Here is a 17,713-nt window from a genome sequence, read left to right as displayed (position 1 = left end):
TGGACCAGACCCTGTCCCCACCCGTCAGCAGGGGTGTGGCTTCACACTGGCTTGCCACCTAGATCGGGCACAGCTCGAGCCCCCTCTACCCTCACCCTGGGCAGACTCTCCATCTCATTCACTTTGTGTTCCCAGAACTGTGCCTTCATACAGCAGGTGATCAATAAATGCACCCTCCCTGGATCAGCTGGTGTCAGGAAAAGACGCATCCCTGCTTCTTGCAGGGTCTTTGGGGACCTTATTGGGGTCCTCAGTCAACCTCTCAGAAAAGTAGCCCCAAAGAGAGCTGAGCCTGAGGGCCAGAACTTCTGTCATTAGGCCAGGTCACGGGTCCAGGGTGAGGGCAGCCCTGGTCACCATGCCACTCAACAGGCTGGGTCCCCACTGCCTTCCAGAAAGCGCATTCCTCCCAGAGTCTCCTAAGGATTGCTCTCGACTAGGAGGTTCGGACCCCAGGACTTCAAGAGCCACTCTTCAAAAAGAGACAAAGCCCCCAGACGTGGATGGGAGCACACCTTGAAAACCATCAGCACGGGGGCGGGGGGACGGGGTGCAGCCCACGCTCCTCAGTGAGGAGCCCAGCACGCAGCTCGCTCCCAGAGGGAGGAGTGAGTTGGCAGAATGTCCTGTCCACTCCCAGGACACCATGAGGTGTCAGCAAATATGCCACACAGCAAGCACTGGGGCCGCCATGGAGTCAGGGCAGACAGCCCTCCAGACAGGCCCCCCACCTTCTTCCCAGAGGCCTGGTCTCTGCGGTCACTTGAAGGAGGTGGGTGGACCCCCGGGTATCCCTGGACTGGTCAAGGCCTTCACCTGTCCGACTCCCCGCACACCACAGCTCTATCCAGAGACAACCTTAATGGTCTTAGGCACCGTCGGACTACAGGCTGCACCCCAAATCTGTAGAACAAACTCACATTCACTTTTTTTTAAAAAAAGGAAATAGATGATGACTTCTGGAGATTATAATTCACGAAAGCTCCAATTTTACCTAAGCTGAAACCCACGACCACAAGGAATGGGAGGGCGGGAGCTGGGCTCGGTGGCCCAGCGTCTGTGTGACACCCGGATTCCATTCCTGCACACAAACAGGAGCCAGGGTTTTAGTTAATTCACACATAGATGGAGGCCCTGCTGTGCATTGTTCTCCTTCTAGTAGTTTCCAAAGCTCTCTGTTCACCTAAGAACGAAGGCACCCTCTCCATGCCAGGTGAGATGAGAATCTTTAGCCTCACCATGCTCTCAGGGAGGCCGAGTCTCCAAAGACAGACAGCACCCTGGCCTCAAATCCCCCATCACTTTTGGGACAAAAGAACACTATCTCAGCTCTTTTGTACTCTGGAAGCTTTCACATCGTACAGTTCATTTGGCCAGAAAATGATACTAAACAAGCCCAGCCCATGTTGTATTTATACCAGAAGTCTCCATTTCCCAAGATTAAGAATCTCTAGCTGGGCACAATGGAACACACCTGTAACACCAGCAACTCAGGAGGCTGAGGCAGGAGGATCACACGTTCGAGTTCAGCCTCAGCAACTTAGGGAGATTCGGTCTCAAAATGAAAAATCAAAAGGTCTGGGGATGTGGCTCAGTGCTAAAATGACCCTGGGTCTCTAGAATGTTATAAATTAAGTTCTTAGCATATTTATGATAAACAATAACAGAAAGCTGCTTTTCTTGAACTGAACAAGTTCACTTCCTGAGAAGAAAATCATAAGGTTTGCAGGCTACACAGAAGAAAGTTCAAATGCAAAAGTTTGGTGGTGATGGGGACAGCTTTTGTCTGCATATATATTTGCATTTCTGTCAGATATTTATTTTCGACTCCCAGGCTGGGCAAGGTCAGCTCCCTTTGGAACACTGAACACTTCAGGAATGACACAAAAATGGTGTCAGAAAAAAACCCTGCTAGGGCTCTTTTGCTACTGAGTGGCCCACCTTTGGTAAGAACCAAGTATTTGGGGAAATATCCAGGTCTGAGCTCTTTTTGGGGTGGCCCACTGAATGCTCGAATCTCTCTCCTTTTGATTCCCAAGTGGTGGAGGCAATTTGGGCCCACTGACCTTGAGTCACATGTCCAGCGGCTTGGTCTTCCATGTTTGGGGTGTCCCCAATGCCCGCTTCTTCGGCTGGTTTAGGGGTCAGCAGAGGGAGGACAAAAACAGACAGTTACTATTTGCCAGAACCAACTCTGCATCTTAGATCTTTCCTAAAACCTGCAGGAAAGACACATCCTCAGAATACTAAGGGCTGCAGCCCTGGCTCCTCTGCAAAGGTCACTGCTGGGGACAGCAATGACAATGGTTTCCTAAACAAAACCCCAAAGCCACACACCTGACCGGTGACTGTCACCTAGGAGGGAAGAGGGGGTTCAAGTCATGACTCACAAAGATGCCAGGACCCAGAGGTCAGAGAAGCACTTGCTGTGAGGCCCCCCGCAGTCAGCACTGCAGGTGGGAGACTCAGGGTCAGATTGCCCTGCGGCCAACACCTCCTCTCTGAGCCTCCGTTTTCTCATCTGGAGCCCCAGGAAGATGACCCCAGCTTGTCTTCTGGAGGATGGGAGGGGTAGAGAGTAGAGAGTGCGTGTGAAGGTGTGCAGCAGGGTGCCTGGCTAGGGTGGGTGCCCCAAACTTGTTAACTTCTTTCCTTCAAATCCTCCAGGAACGGGTGCTGCCTGGCCGGAGGGAGGCCAGTGGTGTCAGAGAGTAGCTTTTGGGGGGTCTTGGGTTCCTGTTTAGGGAGCCACCGGTCACCCCAAACAAAGAAAGCTGAGTCAATTTCCTGACAACATCCACAGGACCTAAATCAAGAAGCGTTCATTCCTAGAACACAGGATGCAACTGCCTGAGGCGGAGCACATAAGCAGCTGGCCACACACTGACCTCTGCCCCAGCATTTACCAGCCTGCCTGAGGCCGACGAGAGGTGACGGCCTCCGAGAAATGCCTGTGAGCCTGGCTGGGCCATCAGCATAGTCCCCAGACCGGCAGAGATGCCAGCATGCTCTGCCATGGAGAGAGTGGCAAGGGAAAGAGGTACCCAGGGTCGTTGGGCAGCCACACGGTGGCCTCTTAATTACCCAGCTGGTTGGCTGTCCCAGGGCAGCTGCAAGGAGGCAGCATTTGAGGGTGTCCATCATCAGCATGGACACCCTCTGGGTCCCCCACAGACAGCACTGGGCTAGTCTCAATGGTGACAGCTTCTTGTCCCATGACACAGCACTGGGCCAACGCTAGCCCATGGCTCAGGAGCTCTGAGCATGAGTTTGGTCTGAGTTTGGGGAAGAAGATGAAAAGGGAAGAAGGGCACTCAGTGACAGCACGTCCAGCTAACCGTCCAGCTAACGGGCCGCAGAGTCTTCGAGGCAGCAGGCACACGGAGAACCCCGGGATGATGCCCTGCCACGGGGCAGATGAAAGCCTTCCTGTGCCCCTGCAGAACTGCGACCTCCTGGCCTGGTGGTGCAGAACTGGAAGGCCCTGGTGAGGGGGAGGGACACTCAGAAAAACCTCAGAGGGGCAGGGGGCATGGCAGTGGGGATGTGGTAGCTAACAGCCTCTGATATCCCTGGGGGCATTTTCAAGGAAGCAGGAGGGCTCCCTGCTCCCAGCAAGGCAGGACTCCTGCAGTGGCAGCCACACTGCACCCCACAGGACATCCGTGGGCAGTTTCACTGGAACACAAGACACAGCAAACAGGGTGCACCAAGACGAGGGACTAAACTAAGGCATATCTTGTCGACAGCTGAAAAAACGCTCATCGAACCCTAAAACCTGCCACCACACGGAGGGTGGAAAGGGCTGGGGGTGGGAGGTGGCCTGTGGTTTCCAAGGCATCATTTGGAGACAGACACTTGACATGTTCCCTCTGGCCAGGGACCTAGTGAGCACTGTCAGGGTCCCCCTTGGGAACACCTTGGGGTGGGAGAGGGGATGCTTCGGGGGCTGAGCAGAGGAGCACCACTGCAGCCCAGCCAGCAGGGTACCCCAAATTTGCTGCTGGGATCTCCCATGGAGCTGATGCTGGCCAGGTCAGAGGCTCAGGAGGGCATCTCAGATCACATCTAACAGGCCACCAGTGGAAGCCAGCCACCCTCAGCAGAGGTGAGCTATTGCTGGGTCCAGGAGAGAGGGGACAGGAAGTCTGCCGGAATCCAGTGCAGAGGGAGGGTCTTCATGGGACAGTGGCAAGAGATAGGGAATAAAGAAAGAAGAGCCCAGAAGAATTCAGATGAGGTTTCCAAGAGAGAAAGAGTTCTGTCCCAACACCTGCCAGGGAGGACAGCAACTCACACCAGGCCAGCCTGCTGCCCATCCCACCCACCTGCCCCAGGCCACCCCAGTGGAGGGCCTGAGCTCGGCCAGTGTGAGGAGCTTGGCTGTCAGATGGTGCCCCCAATTACCCAGGATCCATGAAAAGTCAAGAGCTGGCTGACGTTCTCATCCTGGGCAAGGGACAAACTCCCCCACCAACAACACTATAAGGGACAGCAGGGGACAAAATCAAGTCACCGGTGAGCACACTCTGTGAGTTTTCATTCCGAGGTCCTTGATCACCTTCATGCTCCAGACTGAAGCCCTGCAGGCTTGGGGACCATCCCTCCAGCCATCTCAGAAGGCCTCGCTGCCCATCACCTGGCCAAGGAGGAACGCACTTTGAAGGGGTGCACATGCCCCCCAGTGGCTTCTCAATTCCAGCTGGGAGAGAGCACTGACCCAGGAAGGAAAGAAAATTGCTGCCGGCTTCCACCTGCCCTCCACGGCTGGCCCAGGGTGGCGGGGTCCTCTGCATTTCTTGCTGGACACTCTCAATTAAGGCCAAGGAAGAGGCCACAGAGAGAACGACACCAGGGGCCCTAGCTGAGCTGTCCCTTTCCTGGGGACCCCAGGAGGCAGCTCTCTAGGAACTGGGCAGCCCCGAGCCAGTGCTGTTCCTGTCGGCACCCTTCTCTGTCCGATTCCCTGTCATAGGGTACCTCTCCTCGTCTTTCTGCAAACACTGTGTCCAGGGCAAGAGTGATATAAATGGATGCCAGGTCGCTCTCTGGGATCCTCCCAGGACTGCCCCATGAAGCCCTCAAAAAGTGTGGAGGCATCTAGTCCTGCTGCGAGCTCGGGTGCTCCTCCGGACAAACCGGCCAAGGAGGGTGACCTGCTGCTGGGCAGAGTTGGAGCAGGAGGGCTGATGCCCGGGGTGTGAAGGCCTGGCTCTGTCTCTTGCCTCAGAAAGCCCCATACACTCTGCAGCTGATGTGCTGACTGAGGCAGGGGAGGAGGCTCCAGGAGGAATCCAGAGGCTGTCAGTCCTCGGGGAGGCTGCAGGCCCCGAGGCCTCGGCTCCCCACAGCCAGAGAGTCCCAGAAGCCAGGGTCGCCCACATCCTGCCTCGCCCGGACACCAGGATGACCTAAAGTGCACCATCCCAGCAGCAGGTCAGCCCAGCGCTGGCTCCTGGGGTCGCCCTCACCTGTGGTTCCTTCTGGGATGTCCGTGGGGGGCTGGGCGGCCGCCTGCTCGCCGGGGGCTCTCTCATCCACTAAGGGTGCAGTCGCGTCTGGAAACCACGAGAGTCGCCTCAGAGGGGCGGGCCACACCCAGCCCCTCTCTTCGCTGCTTATGCAGGAGCAGAGCAGGGGGAGTCAGGAGGGGACCTGGCCACATGCAAGAAAGCACCAGCACAAAGCAGGACCCAGAGCTGCTCCTGCCCCTTCTCCCCAACAAGCATGTCACTGCAGGCAGACGCCAGGCCCTGCCAGGCAAGCCCAGCAGTCCCCACCCCACGTAAGCACTGTTTTTAAAGAATAGTTGAGGGCTGGGGTCGTGGCTCAACTGGTGGAGTGCTCGCCTGACACACGTGAAGTACTGGGTTCGATCCTCAGCACCACATAAAAATCAAATAAAGATATTGTGTCTGCCTAAAACTTAAGTAAAGAACAATAAAGAACAATTGAGAGCCAGATATGTGACCCTCGAGGCGGTGTGGGAGGACATGATTGGGATAGGGCAGTGCAGGAACCCTGGGTATAGGGCTGGGGCCTACAGCTGGGAGGTTTTTGAGCAAGTTCTTTTTCCTCTTTGGGCCTCAGTTTCCCCATCTGTGCCATCTCTAGGTGGTCTCAGAGATTTTTTCCAGATCTTAGTTCATGACCCCTGATCAGAGGGCAGAGGCCCCTGTGTGGCAATGACCAGGCCTGGTCTTGCCTGGAGCTGGTGCGTGACCAGAGGTGGTTGAGCTTTGCGGCAGAGGCGGGCAGTGAGGATGGACCTCCAGGAGCTGCGGTCAGCGCCCCGTCAAGGTGGGCTCTGCAGGCCAGTGTTCCTCCTGGCCCAGTGATACATCCTGGCCCAGTCACCCCAGGTGTTCTGGGCACACCCGAGGAGCTGTCACCCTGGAAGGCTTCCCAGGAGCTGAAATCAGCCTAGTTCAATGAAGGCCATTTTCATCATTTGCTGGGTACAGGCCGAGTAGCTGGGCAAAGTCTAGCCTCTCCCTGTGGGTGAGAGCCAAAGCGCCTGGGGCTGGACACGGACAGCCCAGAGCACAGCTGGGCATGGGTGGGAGGTTCTTCTAGAGTCACATGGACAGAGCTCTGAAAGCCAAGGTTTGGGAAGCTGGCGTGAGGTCTGGGTAGTGTTTTAGGATTTTCTCAGGGTGCAGGCAACTTGCAAAACTGTCCTAACAAGATGAGCAGGAAATGTCTGACATCACGGGCTCTCGGGAGAGCAATGGGAATTTTTCCAGGCTGAGGACCTCAGGGGTAAGAGCGCTGGGACTCACTATTAGAGCAGGCAGTTGGCAGCCACTTGACAGCCACTTTCTTTCTTTCTTTTCTTTTGGTCACCAGGGGTTGATCCCAGCGGTGCTGTACCACTGAGCCACATCCCCAGACCTTTTGATTTTCTATTTGAGACAGGGTCTCGCTAAGTTCCTTGGGCTGGCATCAAACTCCTGCCTCAGCCTCCTGAGTTTCTGGGATTAATGGTGTGCACCACTGGACCTGGCTCCAGATGTAGTCGTGATTGACACAGACCACAAGAGAAGGTGATCAAAACCAGGACCAAGGAGACTTCAGCAAGTACACAGGGACTCTGTAACACCCTGGTCTCAAAGGCCTGGAAAGGACAGGTTAGCAGAGGCTGACCAGGGCAGAGGCCCAAGCCACACCCAGAGCCCAAGAAACGAAGGACACCAAACCAAGACCAGGCCCCAGGTGCAGGTGACCTGCCCCTTCCTCAAACAAATGGCTGCTGTGGGCCTTGGTGGCCCCCAAAAGAAGAGCAAAGGGTAACTTCACAAGGGGCTGTGGGAGGACAATGGTTTGGGGACAGGGGCTCTGTGGAACTGTGCATGGGCCCGGCGCCCACAGCCCTGTCCTGCGAAGCATCCAGCAAGCACAGCTCTCAGCCCGTGGGAGAGGGGGCAGCGAACGCAGCTGGAGCATAGCGCACGAGGGACGGTGGCCCAAAGCTCGGCTAAGCGCAGGCTGGCGGCAGGGAGGGAGTGTCTGGAGGAAGCAGCGAGAGGGGGAGCCCCACCTTCGGCCGTCGGGGTGCTCTTAGCATCCGAGGTCTCAGAGCCGGGTTCCTCGGATCCGTCATCGGCGGGGGTCTGCAGGGGAGACGCTGGAACATACACAGTGAGCCCCTCAGGACGGCGGCCTCTCCCCAGGCCTCCTGAACTCGGGAGCAGAGTCCTTGGAGCTGCAAACCCCTCAGTGTGGACCCCACGTCCATGTGAGCAGACAACAAAGGGGACCAGCACCCCCCCCACACAACTGTACCCCACACCAGGGTGACCAGATGAAGATGTGGGGAACGCTCGTTGGTGCAGGAGAGGCTGCCCTTCCACCAGCCAGTTCCTGTGAGGCAAAGGCTCTCCTGTTGACAAATGGTGGCAAATACCAGGAAGCTGAGCCGCAGTGAACCTGCTGTTGGCCAGTGCTGTTAACGAAGGACAAGTGGACACCCGGAGAAATGCTCAGAGATCCAGCTCCCGCCTCGGAAAAGAACGGGCCCAGGGCGGACCCAGGGCCTGCATCCACTTGGACTTCATCCAGCTCCTTTCATGGAAAGCTTTCCATGGACCCCCAAAAGACCCACCATCCAGAGCCACACCATCCACCATGAACGCCCTTGTAAGGTGGCTTTTGTGGGCTTTAATAGAATGAAGAAGTCTGTCTTCTCCTCCTCATCCAGGAAGGACAGCATTGTCCCCCTTTGGTGTGGCACCTTGGTACCAGAAGTCAATCTGCTCTGGTCGCTATGGGTTTACCAGGGCATCACTCAGCTTCTGGGGCTGGATGAGCCAAGGTTGTCAAATACAGCAGGGGAAGGCCTGCTGAGCGCCTGGCGTGTGCAGAGCCCAGGCTGGGTACTCGGAGAGAATCAGATGCTAAAAAGACACAGCCTGCCTCCAGGGGCACACGGCCTAATGAGGGAGAGAGAGTGGCCACACGGAGCAAAGGGCTCAGGCGCCAGCTTGTCCCAGAGCAGGCCTAGGCCAGCTGAGACTGTCCTCGTGAAGGTCTCCTAACAGGAAGAGGCATTACAGTCTAGAAAGCACTGGGGAAAAAAGGGCCAAGATGTCTGGGTTCATCTCAGTTCCACCTCTTTCTAAGCAGGGGCCTTGAACTTCTCTCTCAGGACCTCAGTTTTCTGATTTGTAAAATGAGTGACATGATATCGACCCTACTTGCCCCCTCCTCTTGGAGCTGCTGGGGGGACCTCTTGGGGGAAGCACTCTGCTAACCTGAGGATTTGCATTCGTGGGACTCGTTCTCAGTGATGTGAAGAAGTCCTTGCAGTTCAGTCCCACCGGGGACTTAGATGACCCTCATCGTAAGCCATGGCTCAAACGACAGTGGGCGGGTGGATGGATGATTGAAGAGGGGAGGGAGGAACGGATGAATGGGTGGATTATTGAGTGACAGGAGGTCTGGGTGGCTAGTTGGATGGCTGGATGGATGAACAGATGACGAGATGGAAATCTGGGACGCTCACATGGGAGTTTCTGAACCCTTTGTGCTGACTCTCACCAACTTTCCCTCCTCTTCTCCTGAGCCTGGCCCTGTGTGCCCAGAGAGGTCTCTCCAGGGTGCCTAGTGTCATCTCCACCATCAGGTCAGTGCTGCTCTGTTATCTTGGTGACCTTGCTTACCCCTGTGTGTTAGGGCCCCTCCCTTCACACTGTTCCCTTTGCTACCTGTAATGCTGCTGTGTTGAGGCCCAAATCCAGCTCCACTGTCTGCCGTGTGTGTGACTCTGGCCAAGGGACTTGCCCTCTCTCTGCCTTAGTTTCCTGGGCCTGGAAACAGGTCCACCCTCTCAGGGGGCTTCTGTGTACAGCACCACGCGGGGCCTGCGTGTGAGAAGCCCTTGGTAAGTGGTGGTGCCTGCTGTCACTCAGCATGATGCCACCTTGGTTGAAAGACCCAGCATAGCACCACACACTCACAGTGCTGATGACAGTGATGTGGATGTTGACTGGGAGTCCCTGGGGGTCCCAACAGGTAGCTGATCATTGTAACAGATGGACAAGTGGACTCTGGCCATCTGAGGAAAGGTCCAGCATTACTTAGTAGCCATAGCCCACGAGCACAGGGGACTTTCCTGGCAGCCCATTCAACCCACCTTGGACACAGAACCCTGAGGTGATTCAGGCTGGAGCTGTACCCCATCAGAAGGCCACATCTTCCAGCCTCCTGGCCAGGCAGGGGTGGCCAGTGGGAAGTCAGGGGAAGTGTTTGGACAGGGCATCTCTCTGGGAGGAGCTCAGTGGGGAAGGGCTCCCTTGGTCCCCTCCTCCCCTTCTGGCTGCCTTTCCCACCTGTGAGCCACCTTGGGTGGGGAAGCCACATGCTCAGGATGTAGGTTTTCTCGACCGTATGAAAAATAAAGACTGTTCTCAGTTGGCGGCTGGATGCAGGCCGGCGAGGGGCCAGATCTGGCCTGTCCGGCCATGGCTTGCTGAGCTTGGCCTTAAGGGTGACAGTGGGTGACAGCAAAAAGGGAGAAGTTCGCAAAGGCCACAGGGCGACTGTCTCCAAACCCAGCTTTGTGGTGAGGGCGCCAGGGCCAGCAGAGAGGTGGGCGGTGTCCCTGGGGAGCTGAGGATGGTGTAGGCACTGGCTGGGGTCACGGCGGACCAGGTGGTGGCAGAGTCTCCAACAGCAGTGTAGGAACCGGGAGAGGTACAGGGTGGGGATGGGGCACTCAGTGGAAATGGGGAGGCTCTGGTGGACCAGGCCACTTCACCAGGGGCAGGGGCAACCTCAGTTTCAGGATGGGGCAGAATGTGAAGATGACAGAAAGGCGGATGGAGTTCAAGTGCACCGTGTGATCAGACACCCACCCGCTTGGTCCCAAAGCCATCCCTGGACACCAGGCCCTGGCCACACCCATTGGCCTGTTCAAAACAAGCTTCTCACACATGCGCGGCTCCTTGGTCCTGGAGCTTGTAAAAACCTGCAGACTGTCTCGAGCAGGTCTTGGCTGAATGACGAGGCCACAGCCTGCAGACTGCGTGTGGTCTTGACATTAGCCACGGCACAGGGCACCTGTCCCCTGCCCACTCTTCCAACTGCAATATCCTTGCTAAGTTCCTTAGAGAGAGGGAAGGAGGGAGGGAAAAGCCCTCGTCAATGTCAGGAAGGTCTAACCAGCCGATCCGGAGAGGCCTTCAACTCCGGAGGCCACTGTTTCTTCAGCTACCCACGTCCCTGGCGTCCCCGGCATCCCTGGTGTCCCCAGTGTACCTGGCATATAGCTCTCTGTGGCTGTCCCCGCCCCACTGCAGCTTTTAGCACCCACTCAGACCCTCTTTGTTCTGGTATTTAACATGCAGTTTCTTGTCACTATTCAAAATAGACTTTTGTCACTTATCTAAAGTGTTGTCAGTACAGTGACACCTTCTGCCAACTCCAGCTCCCCACATAAAAACAGCTCCTTTGAACGCTGAGTAGCGAGAATTAATTTGGTGAGACTGGAAGTCTCTTAGGTCTCGCTGGCTCTCCTGGAGAGGACGTCTTGGGGTCAGCTAGCGATCTGCGAGTCCTCTCCTTTCACAGCATTTCAAAAAGGTTAGCAACTTAAATTCTGCAGCGTGTGTGTGTGTGTGTGTGTGTGTGTGTGAGAGAGAGAGAGAGAGAGAGAGAGAGCGCACAGAACTTCTGATCACCTCTTATATTAAAGAATTGAATAGCAGTTTGAACAAACATACTTAAGGCAACCCAGAAACACGAAGTAACTTGGTCAATTATTCTTTGTTTGCAGGTTGAATCTAGTGCAAAAAATAAGACTGGTAACAACCACCCCTCATGGGACTTGGTTTTAAATGAATTTATAATGTTAGTATATTTTTAGATATACAGAAGATATATATAAGTCTCTCCACACCCAGCCGCCCTATCATTAACATCTTACATTATTATGGTACATTCGTTGCAATATAATATACGGTACTGGGGATTGAACCCAGGGGTTCAATCTGAGCAAAAACACAGCCCTTTATGAATTTTATTTTGAGACAGGGTCTCACTAAATTGTTGAGGCAGGTCTCGAACTTGCAATCCTCCTGCCTTGGCCTCCTGAGTTGCTGGGATTACAGGTGTGTGCTGCCCGTGCCCGGAGACAACATATATTTTTAACCAAATATTTAAGCCAGGTTGCCCTACCTCTATAGACAGTGCCATTTTTCATTGGCACAACTCAGTATTTGAAGAGCTCACTCTGAATTCAGTATGCTGTGATTCTAACTTGGATTCCACGCATGAGAGTTTAATAATCTAGTTATTCAACATTTCTCGTCTCCATTTGGTGGAGATGCTGGGTACAGAGGTTTGGCTGGAGCCTGCATCCCCCACACCCTCCGCTCCGGTAGGGTGCCCACATCCTCCTCCCTGCCTCAACTCACCTTTCCAATTCCCAATGCGCATCTTAGACTAAGGCCTCTCTGCTGACACCGAGAGAGAAACCAGCCTTGGAATCAGGTCCCTGAGCAGGTCCCAAAATTCTCCAGGGGGGATGGCTGCTCCACATGCAGGAGAGCTGGACCCCCTGCTCCCCACATCTGGGGGACCCTGTGATGCCCCCTCCTGAAGGACTCTCCTTGGATAGGTGCAGCTGGCAGAGGTCACTTCCAACCTTGGAGTTCTGTGATTTCCACCCGCACCCCAGCTGCAATTTTTAGCATTAAAAAGAGAAATGTAGACGGTCTCCGTTCTGTCTCCTTAGAAATGGGTCTGGTGGTGGGTGGGACCGAGCCATCCACCCACAGGACTGCAGTGGGGCTGTGCCCTGGAGACCCATGGAGAGAGCTCTTTGTCACACAGCTCAGCACCCTGGGCCAGCTCCATGCTCCAGAGAGGGGCAGCCCTAGGAGTGTCCCAATCTCCCTGACACGTAGTCACACAGCAAAATGAATCACGTGCATTTAGCGATACCCGGAATTGAACCCAGAGGCACTTTACCGCTGAGCTATATCCTCAGCTCTTTTTATTTTTTTCTTGATGACTTGCTGAGGCTGGCTATGAACTTATGATGATCCTCCTGCCTGGGCCTCCCGAGTAGCTGGGATTATAGGTGTGCACCACTGTATCTGGCTGAATCACCACCGCATCTGGCTGTGCATTTAGGGGTTTGAGGATGGAGTCAGATCAGTGTGGCCAGAAGACTGTGTTTTAGACATTTTGGAAGCTCACGTAGGCGGGGCCTCACTGAGGGAGGGTAGAAGTACAGGTCAACGCTGGACATTTCACGTGCTCAGGAGCACAGGCCTATAGGATAACGGGTGTGGCTGAGACGTCAAGGACCCCTGTATTCCTGAGCCCTGCAAGCTTGTCACACTCCATCCACTCATGTGGCAAACTCTCCTTTGGAAAGGTAAATTTTGAAATAGCCTCACATTTTGAGTGATCCTGGCCCCTTCAAGTTACTAAGGCTCCACACCCCTGACATCTTATACAATGAGGTGTTGAAAAGCCCAATGACCAGGATGCAAAGGCCCCCTGCCCGCCCTTGCCAAAGCAAGAGGCTGGCTGTGCTCCCCAGGCACCTGGCCTGCTGCACACAGCTGTCTACTAACCTTTCAGGCCGTGCTCCCCCTCTTGGTCCTGGAGCAGGGCGTAGCCCTCAGCGTGGTCTTCCGCAGTGTCAAACTCCTGGCGCGGCTCAGCCATCTTGGTGCGAGGCTCACCTGGGGGGAGGAGATGCAGGGTGAGAGGTGGCGGCAGGACGCTGAGCTGAAGGACTCAGTTCCCAGGAGTGCTGGGCTGTGGTGGGGACAGGGAGAGAGTGCCCGCCCCCAGGTCACGGCAGGCAGATTTTGGCCACCCCACTCCCCTCTCCAAGGAGCAGGTGCCCCGTCTCAACCTGTGCTCCGCATTCTTGCCCAAGTGTTGGGACATTTCTATGTGTTTGTAACCAGCGTTACACCAGCTCACACTCAAAATCACCGTGCGAGGCAGGCTCTGCAGACCTGAGCCCTTACTCTCAGCGCTCTCTCCACTTCTTCAGAAGGAAAATGCTAGATTTTTTTTGGTGGGGGTACTGGGGATTGAACTCAGGGACACCTGACCACTGAGCCACATCCCAAGCCCCCCCAAATCAACTCTTGGATTTTTTTGGGGGGAGAGGGGTACCTGGGATTGAACTCAGGGGCACTTGAACCCTGAGCCACATCCCCAGCCCTACTTTGTATTTTGTTTAGAGACAGGGTCTCACTGAGCTGCTTAGTGCCTCGCTATTGCTGAGGCTGGCTGTGAACTCCTGACCCTCCTGCCTCAGCCTCCGGAGCTGCTGGGATGACAGGTGTGCGCCACAGCCCCCCGCTTGTTTCATTTTAATTAGAGGCAGGGTCTCACTATGTTCTCCAGACTGGCCCTGAACTCCTGGGCTCAACTGATCCTCCTGCCTCAGCTTCCCAAGTGGCTGGGACTACAGTTGTGCCTGCTGTTGTTTATTTAATCCATGGAGCTGGGGACAGCACCTAGGCGAGGGCTCTGTGACTGAAGCACCCCACCCCCACCCCCTGCGCCCTTCTTGCTGCTAATACTTGGCATTGCCTTTGTGAATGGCTGCAGCCCTGGGTTCCCAGCTCCCGTGCCTGGGTGACACAGCTGTGTGCCGCACTGGAGGTCTCCAGGGACGGTGGGGAGAGTCCTTTTCCCAGGCCATCTTTATCAGATGGTGACCCCTGGGTGCAAAATCCACGTGGGCAAGCCGGCCTTCCAGGGACGCCCGGAGAGCACAGGCTCAGTGAGGTGCACCCTCCCTTTTGGCTATCTCACACTGCCAGCCCAGCCCCTGTGCACACGCCTGCACACACGCGTGCCCTATCTGGCAGCTGGCTCCTCTCACAGCATGAGAAGGGACAGAATGCTACACATGTCAGGGCAGCTCAACAGGGGCCAGGCCACTGAGCACCAGTTCTAAGTGGCCCTCAGTTCCCGCCACTGGGTCTAGATGGCTCCTACGGTTAACGTGGGCGCAGACGGACAGAGTGTCTGTCTGTGCAGACGGAATGGGCTTCCCTTCTGAGGTAGGCCGTATGGTCACAGGTGGCTCCTGTCACCTGACTTACACCCAGATCAGAGGCTGCGGCCGTCCGCACTCTCCTGGGTCCCTCTGCACTTCCACCCGGTCAATGAGAAGCGGGCAGATCGGGCACCGTGGCTGCTCCTCCTCACTAAGAAGAGCAGAACCTGGAGCTGGAAGGGGCCAGTCTGGACCCTGCTCACAGGGAGGGGCAGCACCAGAAGAGGTGCCTGAGGTCAACGGGGCAACTGTGAGCAGGGAGGTGACGGCGATGGTCCGGGCACACAGAGTGGGACCCCAAAGGGCAGGCGAGGAGACGGCAGGAAGGGGTAGCTCCAAGAAGCGCATTTTAGAAAACATTAGACCAGACTTCAAAACTGGGTTGAGGTCAGCAGAGAGACTAGGTACAGCGCACGCCAGAGGAAAGAGCCTGGTGGGGGGCAGGGGTGGCCCGGGCAAAGGGGATGGCACTAGGAGGGAGGGTGCTGGACGACGAGGGCGGGTCCTGCGATCAGGTGGAAGGAACCCCCAGCCCAGTGCTGGCCAAACTGGTGATTTCATTTCACTATTAATAAGCTCCAGAAAATTCATTTTACTATCCCCCTGACTTCTGTTATGATTTTGTTTTTCTCCCTGTCCTGGGAATTAAACCGAGGTGTACTCTACCACTGAGCTGCACCCCCAGCCCTTTTGACTTTTTATTTATTATTTATTTTTTGGTACCAGAGATTGAACCCAGGGGTGCTTAACCATTGGGCTACATCCCCAGCCCTTTTTATTTCTTATCTTGAGACAGGGTCTCACTAAATTGCTGAGGCTGGCTTTGAACTCGCCACCCTCCTGCCTCAGCCTCCCAAGCTGCTAGAAGTGCAGGTGTGCGCCACGGCACCTAACTTGACTTTTTATTTTGAGACAGGTTCTTGCTAAGTTGCTGAGGCTGGCCTCAAACTTGTGATACTCCTATCTTGGCCTCTGAGTCCCTGGGATGACAAATGTGTACTACCATCCCTGGCTAATTTTAAGTTTTTCATGAAGCTTTATTTTAATAGGTTTTTCAATGGAGAGGTATTCCACTTCAGCTTCAAGTCAAGGGTCAGACAATCTTCCAACATCAAGGGCTGGACAGTAAACCCTGCAGGCTCTGTGCTGTCTCTGCCTGGCACTGGGAAAACAGTTGTGATGATAAATGAATTGGCATGACTGTGTTGTGAGAAAACTTTATTTATGGACTTTGGAATTTTAATTTCACATAATTGCCATAGGTCATGAAATAGCATTCTTCTTCTTGGTACTGAGGATTGAACCCAGGGGCACTTTACCACTGAGCTATATACCCCAGTCCTTATTTTATTTTGAGACAGGGTCCCAAATTGTAGAGGCTGGCCTCAAACTTTCAATTCTCCTGCCTCAGCCTCCTGAGTCACTGGGATTACAGGTTGCGTCACCATGCTCAGCAATATCATCTTCTTTTATATTTGTTTTTTTTTTCAACCATTTGAGAACACAGAAGCATTCTTAGCTCAAGGCCAGATTTGGCCTGTGGGCCATAGTTTACAAACCTCTTAAGGCTTCTCCCGTATTTCTTGAATAGAAACGAAAACAAATCAAAAACTATAAATAAATAAGTCTTAGCAAAAGTCACCCTGTTGTGGTTACCCCCTATATTTCCAGTGTGGATTTTTACTTTCCATACTGGGTTTTCTTCAGCTGCTTCTAGAGGTTTCCACAGGCTCTGACTCAGGAGTAGGAGACCAGGGCTCACGGCTGGACGTGGGCAGTGCTGTTGTTTTGAGGCCTGGGGAAGCTCACCAGGGTGTGCACAGCTGCTGGGCTGCCTCGTTCAGCCCCATGAGCAGACAACAGGGCCATGGGTCCCACCGTCCTGCTTTCTAATGACCACTCTGCCCCTCCGCCGCCCCCACAGACCCTGTCCACTGCAGAGTCAGACACACCCAAGGGAAGCTGTGTAAATTACAGGGGCCAACGCCGAAATTAAATCATCCTTCAAAACAGGTGACTACTCACCATGCCAAATAAATAAACTGCATCTCAAGGGTCAATATTTTTCTTTGCAGAAAAAAATTGGAATGCAAGGGAGGAAATCTGTAAACAGAAAGGCTCAGCCCGCCCCAGTCCCAGGCGGCCAGTGTCCCAAGGTTCCTGCACCTTCTTCAACACTTGTGATGCTGGTCTAGGTCATCAGTCCTTGTGCTAATGTTTTGGAACCTACAGGCCATGATAAGAAAGACGAGCCAGGGCTGGGCACGGTGGCACACAACTGCAACCCCAGCTGCTCGGGAGGCTGAGGCAGGAGGATCTCAAGTTTGAGGCCAGCCTGGACAACTTAGGGAGCTCTTGTCTCAAAAGAAAATTTTCAAAAGGGCCTGGGGATGTAGCCCAGTGGTAGAGCCCTGGCCCAGCATGCACAAGGCTCTGGGTTCAATTCCCAGCAGCACTGCGGGGGTGGGACTGGGGAGGCAAGTCCATGTTCTGGAGCATTCCTGAGGGTCTGCTTGCCATAGGCAGAATACAGAACCCAGAAAGAGGAGGTCCCTGGAGAGCAATAGGAAGTCACTTCTTCCCAGTCTTATGACAGACTAGGATGGCCCCTAAACATGTAAGTCTGGGGGGACCTGCCTGGGCTGATGCTGTGGGAGCCTCAGGCTGGCAATGGGAAGTGCGGGCACAGAACCTGCCAAAAGAGTGCGTGCTCCCGTGGGCACTGCGTGGGCCACTGACAGAGCCCCCAGGAGCCCTCACAACTGTCCTTGAGGTGGGTATCTTTGTCATCACCACCATCGTTGTAGACACCAGGTTCCCAGGAACCTGAGGAGTCACCTGCCTGAGCTGGCATCCTGTGGGAGGCAGGGCCTGTGTCCTGAATGGCAGGGACACTCAGCTGCCCCTCACCACACACTCTTTCATCCTGGGCCACAGAAAGTTCCCTGACTTCCTGTGTGGACTCTGGGCCAAGGGTCTGGGGTGAGAGAGGAGCAGGGCCAGGACCCACACTCAGCAGCTTGTGATGAAGTCGCCTCTCTAGCCTTTAGGTTTTCATCCCCTGAATGTCACCCCGTGACCCCCGAGCTCCCTCCCTGCACCAGCGTTTTATTCTAAGTGCATCCACTGAGCCTGTGTCCCCAGCTCAGGAGCCTGGGGCCAGTGGCAGGATGGCAG

General features: G+C 54.9%; 1 protein-coding gene across 18 annotated transcripts in view; it reads right to left on the bottom strand.

The window, feature by feature from the left end:
* Positions 1-17,713, bottom strand: part of Mapt (microtubule associated protein tau) — a 95,555-nt gene that overhangs the window by 32,481 nt on the left and 45,361 nt on the right. For 7 of the 18 annotated variants that reach the window (XM_026408190.2, XM_026408191.2, XM_026408193.2 and 4 more), the window contains exons 2-5: positions 13,086-13,196; positions 7,541-7,627; positions 5,472-5,558; positions 2,067-2,132 (exon numbers count right to left, since the gene is read on the bottom strand). In XM_026408190.2, coding sequence (XP_026263975.2) covers positions 2,067-2,132; positions 5,472-5,558; positions 7,541-7,627; positions 13,086-13,179 — 334 coding nt within the window. In that variant the 5' untranslated portion in view covers positions 13,180-13,196. The remainder of the gene's footprint in view (positions 1-2,066; positions 2,133-5,471; positions 5,559-7,540; positions 7,628-13,085; positions 13,197-17,713) is intronic. The other 11 variants (XM_026408195.2, XM_077801142.1, XM_077801138.1 and 8 more) reach the window with 2 other exon arrangements.

The sequence above is a fragment of the Urocitellus parryii genome, chromosome 7, assembly GCF_045843805.1.
Source record: "Urocitellus parryii isolate mUroPar1 chromosome 7, mUroPar1.hap1, whole genome shotgun sequence".
NCBI classification, from domain to species: domain Eukaryota; kingdom Metazoa; phylum Chordata; class Mammalia; order Rodentia; family Sciuridae; genus Urocitellus; species Urocitellus parryii.
Note: the sequence above shows the minus strand (reverse complement) of the source record. Positions and strands in the feature narration are given on the sequence as shown.